General features: G+C 44.7%; 1 protein-coding gene across 3 annotated transcripts in view; it reads left to right on the forward strand.

Annotated features, from left to right (window-relative positions):
• Positions 1-13,258, forward strand: part of LOC127750011 (uncharacterized) — a 201,021-nt gene that overhangs the window by 78,677 nt on the left and 109,086 nt on the right. For all 3 annotated transcript variants that reach the window (XM_052270393.1, XM_052270391.1, XM_052270392.1), the window contains 2 exons: positions 8,691-8,864; positions 9,539-9,680. In XM_052270393.1, coding sequence (XP_052126353.1) covers positions 8,691-8,864; positions 9,539-9,680 — 316 coding nt within the window. The remainder of the gene's footprint in view (positions 1-8,690; positions 8,865-9,538; positions 9,681-13,258) is intronic.

Raw genomic sequence — 13,258 nt, forward strand, 5'->3', positions numbered from 1 at the left:
GAAATGTCTTATGCTCAGAGCCGATCAGAGTCGAAATAGAGAAGTTATTAGCCCTCAAATAACGATGGGTGGATTGCCAAGGCCAAATTGGTCCAAATTGAACGTTCGAGGGATGCGTTTTGTTCGTCTCGGCGAGCCTAACCCTGTGGATTGGGGATGAAAGCTGCCGTCAGAATTGACCTCCGACGCACTGTTTGACCGCTAGGGGCGATTAAACACTTTATTGAACATTTGAACATAACTCTACCATCTCGATTCCGATCATCTTTGGGCATAAAACATTTTCGTTTTCTTTTTTCAAGATGAACCCGAAACAATGCAATGCAAATGCATTGCATTGCAATGCAAATGCATTGCATTGCAATGCAAAAAAAATAATAATATTTGTTTGAATAATTGAATAATTAAATACTCTTAGTCACACCTTGGTGTGTTTAGTTTCATCTCTAGTCTTTGGGACGTGAGATGTAGAAGGAATTGACAGCATCGGAGATCTGTCGATACGAGTAATCGCGTTTCGACTCAGATTGAGCGTGTCGAGCGAAGTAGGGTCCACGGCGGTGGGCTAACTCAGCTGTTCCTATGCCAGTCCATGGCGCCTGAAAGGTTGGCGGGAACTGGAGATTGACTTTACTTAGCATGCCAAGCTTGGCAGTAGCTGGGTCAATGTCTGCTTCAAATGCGCGGTGCACATAATCCAACTTAAAATAATTTCCACTGGGAAAGAATCCAGGTGGGAGAGGGATGTTGGGTGCGGAGGCTACAGCTGTAGATTGAACTAAGGCGGCGGATGAGCCGTCAACTGGGCAGTCGGCTAGAGAGCCGGGGCAAGAGAAGAAGCTACAAAAAACTCTAACTCCGTCAAGGAGGTCAGAGAACCAATGGTCATCTTGGTCCAATTGAGTAAATTGGCCGATTGAGCGGCAGTCGGTGTTCTGGAGTACCTGGGGGAGATCTACTACTTGTAGAATTTCTCGAAGGTTAGCATTTGTAGAGGGGGCAACTTCCGGTAGGTATGCAATTCCGGGGCAAGTTACGGACCATTTAACCGGATCAGGGGTGTCGACACCAAATTGGTATCCACAAACGACGGGGTTTTGGTTAGCGGCAGCGGGGAATGCAGGCATCGGATTCCATTGTTCTTGGAAAGCGGTGGCGGGTTGGTTGCGAATTTGCGTCAGTAAAGACAGGACAAGGTGGACCTGTGATAAGAAGCGGGAGTGTCCATCCTCATTAGTGAGGCTGTTATTCCTGTTTCTGTTTCCTAACACATTAGGGAGGAAGGGAGAGATCATCTGGTAGCACCGGTGGCGTGAGTGGGTGGCCGAGAGGGCTGTAAACTCAGGGATAAGTAGGCCTGCGACAATCAGTGTGTGTAGGGGATAATGCTCAAAAAATCTGTTAAGGAACTTATTTTCGGCAGGGGTGGTTCGGTTGCATGCTTGTATGGCTCGAAGCGTCTGGATGAGGAAAATGATTCCAAAATACAGTCTGGTGATGAGTGGATGGTACATCTGGGACATCTTGAGTAGTATCTGATTTCTGCCTACTTTATTGTTCATTGAGTGGAGGATTTCTGGTTGACCTGGTTTGCCGTCAAAGTTTCAGTTTAAAAAACATGAGGACGGCCTAGCTTCGTTTATACCTGCATTGCCCACAAACCATCAAAAATTTTAAATATATCCACCTCTAACTCCGATAAAGTAATACGGCGAATCGTGAATCCAAGGGCAGTCCCCATTTCAGAATGTGTTGTATGGGGGGTACTTTCTATGACATTTTACGATTGGATGCTTCCTTGTGCGTCTTTATGTGCAACGTGGTCATTATCACCTCATTTTCGTCGAAAAAACCGCTCTAGCGCCCAAGCGGTGCGAGATAGAGTCAAACGGACAAAATTTGTGTCCTACTTTTTGGACCAACCCCTATTTTTTGTTACCCCCTTTCACCCCCTGAGGGGTAGTTGACAGGATTTGCACCAGGCGTTTCGTTGTCCAGGAATGACCACTTAGATACCCTGAAATTTGTAGACCTCTAGCTTATCTCCTTCCTCTTACACGGACGACGGACAGACGGACGGACACGAGAGTGGTTGCATAAGACCGCTTTAATGTTTTTGTAAAAGCAGAGGGGCGGACTAAAAACGATACGGTGTGACGTTGGGGTCATAAATGACCAACACACAAACTTTCCGCTAGAGCGTTATGAGCAACATACGTTTTCAATGGGCACATCTTAGCTCTATGGAACACTTAACGTACAGTCATAGCTCGTTTGTCTCGAAGTGGTTCGTAAATGTGGATGCTAGTGGTTTCGTTTTGAGAATGTTTTTGCTGTCCGCCGTTTTCCTACGATCCAAAATGTCACATTCCGGGTCAAAGTGGATTTTTTTTAATGAAAAGTAAAGGTTGCTGAATCTTGTGGCACTTACTGCCCCAACCTCAAGATGAAAACTGGCCCGGCAAATTAGAGTTATCAAAAATGATACACAGTGACGTTAGCGGGTATGTTGTGACGCGCGACCCGCAGCGTAGACCTGATGAGCACACTTTACACTCTAAATGTCAAGGGACAATTTTGTCCGTAGATTTGCAACGATTTCGTGCACATCCAGAAAGGATGCAATTTTGTTCCCTTAATTGGACAAATTGTGTGAAGTTTCACACAATTTGTCTAGTTTTAGTTTTTGTCCGTAGATTTGCAACGATTTCGTGCACATCCAGAAAGGATGCAATTTTGTTCCCTTAATTGGACAAATTGTGTGAAACTTCTGGATGTGCACGAAATCGTTGCAAATCTACGGACAAAATTGTCCCTTGACATTTAGAGTGATATATATTACAACTGTAAACATGTCTTTCCAGTGACCCCGCAACTCGTGCAGTGCCAACCATGTTTTCAGAATGAACGGCGCTGCGACCAAATTTCGCATGTATCAAAAATGATACACTGTGACGTTAAGGGTAAATGTTCTTGGTGTCCGGCGCCGTGGACCCAATGTCCACACCTTACATTTTCCAAGTCTTGCTTGTGATCGCGCAAACCCATACGATACGGTGCCAACCATGTTTCTAGAACCGCGCTGCGTTCAAATTTCGCATGTTTCAGTTTTGATAACCTGTGACGTTACGGGTAAATGTTGTTGCTGACCGGCGCTGTTGTACACTAGGGTGTCCCGCTTCTTTTAAAAAAAGTCCGAATGTTTTTCCGCGTACAAGCTTTCTGGATTCCTTATCAAAGATTCATTTTCAATTTTTTTATTACTTGTGTACTTGTTACTTTTGTAAATTTTTATTGGTGCAGCCAGTATCAGGAGGGGGTTCTTCCGCATTATTCCGTATGCGGCGGCACTCTGGCACTTGCACTGCCCCCTTGCACTTCTTGGTGCGTCTGCACCTTGGCTGCCGACAAGAGACTAGGGCTTATAGATAGGCAACGGTGGGCGCCCGATCCGCTGCCGCGCCAGATTTTCGTCACGATATCTCAGCCTCCACTGCGATTTTCGGGCCGTTTCAAAGTGCATTGGACTCAGGAGGCTTGGTTGTACCATCAAAATTCAAAAAAAGGTGCCATTTCCCCCCCTCCCCGAGAGCTGGAGCCACGCGAAGTCTGCCGAGCGTCATTCTCCCTACGGGGCCGCCCTCCGACCAGGCGCCGCCTAGAACAGTTCCAAAACGTTCTTTTATTATTTCGCGTATTTCGCCGTTTCTATCGTCGGGAAAGGTCGAAATGGTCTTAAAATAATAAAAGACGAATTTTCATAACGTTTGAACACCATATTGAACATAGTTTTAAGATATCACAAAAGTCGGGTGCGGGGAGCACTAGTAGGTTATGTGTGTCGGGGAGCCAAGCAGCCAGCCGAGGGCCGAGTGAACTTCTAGACCCTTCTTTTCGTTAAAGTAAGTGTTTTTGAGATACACACGCCTAACTTCAGAGTGTTTACGATAAATATACGACGCATTTCTCTCAAAAATATTGTTAACCCAAATTTCGTTTAAGAAATGACGAAAATCTTCAAGCCCATAGGCCGGCCGGCACTAACACCTTACTGTTCACAGGCTCTGTTTTGGTTCTCGTTTTCACAATGGAAGACGACGAAGATATATATGACATTGGCGGAGACGAAGAGCTTGTACCAGGTGATGACAAATATATTTGAAAAGGTGGTAAATGATGTGGAACAGGGGGATCAGAGCAGTGATTCAATGGTGGAAGACAGTTTTTCGTCACTTGTCAACAGCACACTGGCACTGACCGCCCCCCCCCCCCCCAGCAGCCAAGTCAACACCTCGGAGAAAGTCGAAAAAAAAGGAGCTACTCCTGCACCTGAGCCCCCTGCACCCCAACCGCAGCTTGAGACAGGTCCTGGTGCCTTATCTCCACGTCGTTCGTCTCGCATTGCATCACTTGCTGGGCCTTCATACACCTCCCCAGCTCGTCCGTCCCGTGCCACAGCCAGATCCTCACCGAGTACTGGGCCAGGCACAAGGTCAATATCATCGTCACCCTGCCCACTACCAGCTTGTCCATCCCGTGCCACAGCAAGATCATCACCAAGTACTCGGCCAGGTACAAAATCGAGATCCTCATCACCGTGTCCTCCACCAACAGCAATGCAACCAGGCAGAGGGAAGCAAGCCTCCCGTACTTTAAACAAGAATGTAACAGAGCACACCGACAGCAGAATTAAGTGCTCAGAATGTCCCTCAACTCTGGCAAATGCAAGAACGTATGCAGTCCACAAAAAAATGCACTCCCTGAAAAGTGAGCACTTTCTCTGGAAATATGGTATTTTTTTTTTTTTTTTTTTTTTGAAACTACTTGAATTTGATTACTTTTTTTTTCTGAACAGGGTTACTTTTCAAGGCTGCTAAACGAGATGAAATTTTTGAGCAGCTGCCAAATTTGTTTACTGAAACGTTAGGCAGATTACTAAAAGACACTAGTGAAGGAGATTTTGAAACGCAAGTGAAGCAACTAACAACATGCCTCAAGAATTGTAAGAGCCATTATGAAGAGTGCCATGAAGAATTTGTTAAGTTTTTACTTGAACATTTATACTTATTAATAAGTGATGCTAGAGGGGTTTTCTCTTCGTCCCTTTCATGTGTGTTTTATGTGGGAGTCAACAAACTCCAAAATAGCAGTGAATTTATTAACTCCTTTAATCAACATACAATGGGCCTATGTGAATATCCTTTTTAAGTTACTGTTGATGTTCTAAATTTGTTTGCTGGGTCTTGTTTGTATGAACTCAGTAAAGGTTTTAGTCTATATACAACTAGAAAGATACTTGGATCCACAGCAAATGATGACATTAGAAGGAAAAGGTCAACAGAAAAAATTGACTCACTAGCTTTCCTACAACTGTGTTACCACATTGGTGGATGTGTAGTGAAAGGGTTTGTGATAATAGGTGAAAAGTACGGTACCACCAATCCTATCTGGGCATCGTTTCTGACTGTGTTGAATTCTAAATTTAAAAAGAGTGAGGGTGTTAGGAATGCATGTGCTGATAATGTGATTCCCGTACAAAATTCCTAATAGCATTTTTCCTATCGCCGTACTTCCTAATGCACTGTATTCCTATACCACTTTTACTAAATTTTGAGTGGAAACTTTTCCTAAATGTTTTTCCTACTCGGCCCCCTACTTTTACACAATACTTTAGTTTTCATCAACTAAATCGTTTTAACACTAAGAAACAGATTTAAAACTGAGGTCAACTGATGTAAGGAATTAGGTATAGTCAACCTATGTTAACCCGATCTATAGATCTGCACTCAATACCATAGCCGAAGTTCTGCCTACAGTTCGTTTACAGATCTTTCCACCCACCAATCTTAAGCAATTGTGAACACTCGGAGTGTATCACTAGAACTTGAAGCTTCCATAGTACCTAAAATATTCTAAAATACTTCTATAATACCCACAATATATGGTACTGGGTACACGGCTGAGGCGAATCGGCCACCCCGCGTATTTAGGTTGGGAAAATTGGAATCGGAAGATTGGTAAATAGGAAAAAATAATTAGTTATGCGAAATTTAGGACGAATGAGTTTAGGACATTTTGTGGTGAGGAAAAGTGGAGTAGGAAAAATGGGTGAGAACGGATAATGTTACAGAATATACAAGGTATAAAGATATGGGTGGGTTGACCCACATTAGTAAGGAAGCGTTGGACTTTTTTTAAAGTTTTATTTGATCTGCTGATGTCCTTAGAGGGGAAAGATGGCTCTCTCCCAGAAAATGTAGTGTTTGAAAATGTGTTGGCTGATCACACTATTATATGTCTCTGGGATGTACAAGTTGGGGGGACTGATCTCAATGAGGACTGCTCTTTAGAACTTTGTATTCAAATAGCGGAAGTAGCTAACTTAATAGTTATTAAAGGAATCATGTACAGACGCCTAAATGATAACTTTAAAAAGGCCTAAAAAGGCCCCCGGCATTGAGATCAAAATTGGCTGACCATAAGAAATAAAGTATAAGTAATGACAAAATATTTTCTTTGAATTCTATTCGCATTTGTTTTTTATTAAATATTTCTGTCCACTAATTATGTTGTTACTTGCTTTATCAGAATGCTGCAATTGCTATTATATAGGTAGTATTATTAATGAATATGTTTGTTTGATAAGCCTTGATATATGAGAGAAATACATTACCATTGTGCTTTTACCAAAGCAGTAATTAAATTCAACTTTTAGAAATACAAACAATTTTATATTTTACATTTATTCACTTTGAGGTGATACATAATTGATTAGTCAGGTACAGTTTTTTTAGAGATATTTTAAGCAAAAGTTCTGCAATTATATTTGGAACTTGAAACATAATGCAACTTACACAATACATAGAAAGTAGTACTCTTAATTCTTAAGTAACCTTATCCTTTTCTTTAGAGGTTCATCTGATATTGTGTGGCCAACATCACATTCTCTTGAGTTTTCACCTGTGACCCTAACATCTAGACTTCTGCCTATACTATCTGCAACTTGTTTTTGCTGCCACTGGGCTGAGTTAGGATTCCTACTACCACCTCCTCCCATTCTTTGCTTCCCAAAGAATTGCTCCAAAGGATCTTGTAAATAAACACAGGCCATTACAAATTTAGCTCCAGCCACTGTGAGGAAGTACTTAGTTGCACCTTCAATGCCTTTAATTGATATTTCCAAACCATTTAAAGTAGCCTGAGGTGGCAACATTTTCTCCTTTTCCTTTTATGTGATGGGCAAGGCTTGTATTTGTTTAGTCCAATTCACAAAGTGGGCAAGGAATACTTTTTTCAGCCATGTAAACCTCTCATCAGCACTGCTGAAAGCAGCCAAATCAGTATTTCTAGTCCGCCCAGCTTGTTAATTGTGAGCTCCATTAAGAATGCCAAAGAATTTGTTGCAATGTAAAATGTACTGCACAGTCTCTTCAGTATCTTTCCAACCTTGCTTCCTTTGTCAAAAAATATCCGTGCAAAACAGCGCCTTCTCGGTGCAGACGCGTGCAAATCTGTGCCTTTCACGTGCCTTTCCTGTGAGTTTCCCGCGCGTTTCCTGTGCCTTTCGCGTGCGTTTCCCGTGCAGACCGGTGCAGACGCGGGCGCCGCGCCGCGTACGGATCCCAAGCCGTGCGCCCCCGTGTCAAGCGGTGCGCATACCTTACCTTGGCGTTCACGGTATAAAGATCTCTTCAGATTTTGAGGTCAGCCCTCGTATTTCAAGGACGGTTGCGTGACTCCAGCGGGCGGGGGCTTCCCTTGGAAGTTGCGGCAAAATTCTAGACCTTGTCTTGGAAGAGTCTGTTTCCAAGGATGAGCCGTTTCCGACTACTTTGGGCGCTTTTTACCGATTCTCGGCAAATCTCGACGATTCTTAGCCTATCGATTCTTACCGATTTTCGCCAATTCTCTCCAAAATGCGGAAAAATCGTAGAAAATCGCGAAAAATATCAGAAAAAAATCGGAATGGTCAAAGGAAAAAGAAAAAAACTAGACACCGTAGCCTAAAACGACCAAAGTTCCACTTTGGTGACAAATCTTTCACAATTCGATTCCGATCGTCTTTGGGCATAAAACATTTTCGATTTCTGTTGTCAAGAGGAATTCCTGCCAAAAGTCATATCTCCGATTTTCACTATTGGCTGGCACCCCCGGCTGTGGCTACTGCAACTCCATGGCTCATCCTTGGAAACAGACTGTTTCGAGACAAGGTCTGGTATTCGACCCCGAAATCCGAAGAGATCTTTTTACCGGGAAAGCGCCGGCACGGCATGCGCACCGCTTGGCACGGGGGCGCACGGCTTAGGATCCGTGCGCGGCGTGGCGCCAGCGTCTGCAATGGTCTGCACGGGAAACGCACGCGAAACGCGCGTTAATTCACAGGTCTGCTCCCTTGAACGAAAGTTATTGTGGCGTCCTCAAAGTGCATCTGAAGGCGAACGGCGACGCATATTAGTTTAATTTGCCGGAAAATCAGTCTCGAACGCCAATATATTAAAATTGCTTCTGACTTTACTCAAAAAGCCCTTTGCTAGAAGTACTATTCTATACTCTTCTCTACCAAAACTTCTGCTTGACAAATGCAATTGGGTGAAGTGCAGTGGGTTGTCTAGGGACAATTACCATTGTCAATTGTCATTGGGTGAAACTTCCTGACGCCCTTGGTTTTAACATTAGCTGTGCGTTTTTAGATTCTACTCAAGGAATCTCAGGCAATAAGACGCATTTTTATTTGGTACTGCAATTTCGGACTTTTGGACGAAGTATCTGTCGTGCTGGACGTGATCCTTGAACCAGATCCATGGTTTTCGCACCAGCTCCAAAGGCTTTACCCTGGACTCCCAGCTGCCTTTTATCTTCCTCTGGTATGTACAAAGTAACTGAAGTTAAATTTAATGGCCCTTAGGGGGGCAAACCTGTGAAACGCAAGGGTTCGGGAGATTATTTATTAAACAAAAACGACAAGTCGCAGGAAAACGGACGAGAAACCATCTATTTAGAAAAGAATTGTGTTACAATTTGATGTATAGTACAGCATTATAACCCTCCGCGAACGTGCTCTTCTTCGGTATTAATGGACGGGTACACAACTTGGTGGCGTGTCACGATGTTGGCCTAACGGGGAGACCTGCGCCAGTTAAAACAAATTGTCATTTACTATTAAAAGATGCTTCTATAGTAGATTCTTAACATTTTTTTAATACCAAAGTTTTGTCATCAAAAATTGGGTTGAAAATTTATTCCTCAAGTTTAAGAACCTGAGATGTGGCTAATTGAAAATCGCTCTCGTTACGCCCTAGAGGCATCTTTCAAAAGCAAATGACGATTTATTTCGCTATGTCGCACGTCCATCCGTTCGGCCGAAATCGTGCACGCCACCATGTAGTTAAGTCCGTTTCTCTGTAATTCGTAAGTTGTGTTAAATAAATTAAATAATCTTCTGAACCCGTGCATTAGACGATTTTCACAGGTCTGCCCCCTTGAGGTGATTTATTCTAAGAACAGTTAAAAAATGTGGTTGATTTTTTTCTGTGTTTAGAAGTGTTTTAACGCCACTGTGATCATAATGGGAATATCTGCTCTCTTCAGCACTATCTTCCTGTCGGTCGTAGTTTACCGAAGTACCGGTGCAATTCTTTGTGCCCTCGGGCATGAATTTAGCGAGTGTGTCGACATGAAAGGTACAGTAACCTAGCAAACGTTTCAGCCTTGATGGCTTGAAGTCTAAATGGCTCCTCTTGGCAAACGTCCCACATTCTGGCAGATAATAATTTAAAGGACGAGTCTCGGGGTGCCTGGCCATAAAGCCGTGGCTCAATAGTATCCAGAGAAAGTGTCGTATGAGGGTGGGTAGCCTGTATAAAGAAAAAAAAATAGCAATCGAGGTTGCACCCTCTAAAAATTGTATGGAACTTGTAAAGACAGTGTGCAAAATCTGGGCACAACCAGACAACGCTTTCCTGGCCCGGGTCGCATTTGAAGTTGGGAACTCGAAACGTCCGCGAAAGAGACTACCATGTTGATTCCCAGCTTCGCTCCGCTGGTGCGCCTTGGGACGATGGGGCACGGGTCAGGTAAGACCCTTATGAACCCTACTTCTCAACTGCTGAGGTGAATCCAGTTTCACAGCAAACACGTCCTCTACAGGGGCGTAAGTGTAGAGACAGCCTATGTTACGTTTGACGGAGCGAATTGGCAGCTACGAATAGACTAATTAGGGAGGTTTTCAAAATAAGCGACACATTTGTGTCTTTTGGCCGTAGAATCGTTATGTTTCTGCCGTTTTCGATGCCGTTTGGCTGATTTGATTCGGGGGAAGGTGGCGAACTAAATTTTAGTACATAAAAGGCAATGTCAGTGGTGAAAGTAACGAGGGGTCCCCCACTCGCCAACTCGTTGTACACGAGGAAAAATACTCGCATGATACTCGCGACAACTCCCGACAACTCGCGACAACTCGCGGAAAATTCGCGAAAACTCGCGAAAAAATCGACAACTACTCGCCTTATACTCGCCATTACTCGCATAAGCTCGCGGATACTCGCTTATACTCTCGAATACTCGCGGACACTCACGCAACTCGTTGTACACCCACTTGGAGAGTGGAGGACCCCTCGGAAAGTAATCGAAATTCCTTAGGAAGTAGTCAAACTGTAACTTCCGTACTGTCCTCCGCGCTAAAACCTTAACTTTGGACAGCTATATCTTCAAAAGTCTTTGTTGGAGAGAAAATCCGAAAGCTTCTACGCGTTCCTCCATGTTTTCTGTGCAACATATTCGAATTCGAATCGCTAACTACTGTCGCAAATACACTGGTCAGAGCAGCAGCCCAAAAAATGTCCTCCAGAGTGACGGGAGGGAAGCAGTGCCTCCAGAAGGGCTGGCTCATGCGGGCTCTTCGCTGTTGGCCGAGAAGCGAAAGAGCCCGCAACAGCCTGCTGCGACGTGCTCAGCGAGCGGCTGTGTTCGGGTGTTCCTCCCGAAGCCGGCTTTGGCATACGTGAATTCGTGTGGCGCGGCCCATCCGGCAGAGGCTATGCTGCCGAAAAGAGCCCGCTGGAGCCCGGGCCAGCCCGGTCAGCTGCCGCCAGCCCGCGCACTTGTATAGACCATTCCACTCAGCCGAAAGAGAAGAAGAGAAGGAAGAAGCAAAGGTATCGTTTAGGGCTGATAGGGCAGATTTGTGAGTGATTCGTTGTCTTAAAAATATTTGCTCTATAAAATCATTTTGAACATGTAAGAGTTGTAAAATGCTGTGTTAGAAGGTCCATTGAGGCCCAAAAAATATATTTGCTTCTTCCTTCTCTTCTTCTATTTCGGCTTAGCGGAATGGTCTATTGCGGGCTGACGGCGGACTGCCCGCGCCCGCCGGCGCCGGCCCACCCCGCCTCGGCCACGGGCCCGGGCTGATGCCGCTGGTTGTGCCGAAAGAGTTCGAGCCTCGGTTCGAGCGGGCTGAGCGCAGCCGTGCGGGCTCTTTGCGGGCTCTTTCGTTCAGCAACAGGCTGGGCTGGGCTGGGCTCCTGCAATTCGTGGTTGCGGGCTGTCGCGGGCTCCCTTGCCTACCGCGCCAACAGCGAAGAGCCCGCATGAGCCAGCCCTTCTGGAGGCACTGGAGGGAAGGACCCATTCAAAAGTTCGCACTATGAGCAGTCCCTGTGGCTACAGACGTTTGGTGTCCCAGTCTCCGGTAAGATCACAGCTGTCGATTACAAGTATGGGCGGCTTCGAGATGTAAACAGTAAGAAAACTAGAGGCGTTTGAATGATAAATTCTGGGTTTTTAAAAGCATACCCGTAACATACCGTACGGCTCGTAGCTCCGCCAATTTTTGTCGCACAGAAATCATACCTTTTGTCTTAGCATACATTTTATGTCACGTAAAATATCCGATTTTGTCCGGTACTCATATCACCAAGGATCTGCTTGAAACTGCCTATTTTATGAAAATGTAACTTCCGTACATATGTAACTTTCGCACAGCTGTGTAACTTCCGTACAACCGATTTTACACGGGTGTTCCCTACATTTTCGAGAATTCTGCAGTGGGAGCTCTGGTATCTTCAGGAAGTGGTCAGGGGACAGAGGCCAAAACAGACCCCACCCATTTCTTTATTTTTTTTCAAAAACAATTTTTTGTTGAGATTTTAGGAGGCCAAATATGTCGCTTATTTTGAAAACCTCCCATTAAGCGTACATCAGGGGTGCCCTTTACTAAGAGGAAAAACACTGAAAAACGCCGGGTAACGTTTAACTATAACGTCCCGAAAAGTAGCCGCTGTATAGCTGCCCGTTTTCGAATAAATTTCCTCGAATGAATTTTCCTTCTACTTAAGTATTACTAATATCCCAGAAGATGGGGATGTAATACTTAAATAGAAGGGAAAATCCATTGAAGGACGGGCAGCCACCAACTTGCTACATTCTGTTGGTACCACTGTTAACCCGCGCCTGCGCCCCTCTAGACTGCCCATTGTTGTTGTCAACCGCGCCCGTCCACCAGAGAGCCCCACCGGTTCGTAGCCTCGCAGGAGATGGCACTCGGTCCACTTTCTGGGCATGGCACGCCGAGCAGAAGGCACTTTTGCGGAAGCGTTGAAACTGTGATCCAAGCAACGGTAGAGAAAGAAAGCCTGATATTTTTAATCAGCCGTAGTCTTTGATCCATATGAGCAATGTTTTAAAAACCTCAGCCGGCCCGATCAATGTCAGGACTAGCCGTAAACGTAAGTTATTTTGTGGTGTGCAAAGTCCGTCTGAAGGTTAGCGGCTACGTATATTTATTTAATTTTCCGGAAAACAAGACTCGAGCGCCAAAAATTTGAAAGTGTTCCGTTCCGGATTATACTCAAAAAGCCCTTTTCAATCACTGTTAAAAAAAAAACCATTGTAATTTTACAAATATTGCTGGCAACTTTTTACGCAATTCAACATTTCCCAGGGTAAAAAAACCATGATTGTCATGGTCAGATTGAGATTTTGACCATGGAAAACCAAGATTTTAATCATGGACATTGCCTAAACCATGGTGATCACCTATGCCCATCTCCCCAGCCATGATACTTTGCAATCGGTTGACCATGGACAACGACTCAACAACCATGCGCAATTGGGATGTCCACACCATGGTCTACCTTGGCGTGTTCTTTAGATAGTGTCGTTTAGACATGATTACAGTGCGCCATCTCTCGGGAGCTCGCGACACTAGCGACCAAAACGTCATTGTAAACACGGGCACCGGCGCCGGTCATCAACTTTG

Source organism: Frankliniella occidentalis, unplaced genomic scaffold (genome assembly GCF_000697945.3).
Source record: "Frankliniella occidentalis isolate FOCC.00 unplaced genomic scaffold, Focc_3.1 Scaffold121, whole genome shotgun sequence".
NCBI lineage: Eukaryota > Metazoa > Arthropoda > Insecta > Thysanoptera > Thripidae > Frankliniella > Frankliniella occidentalis.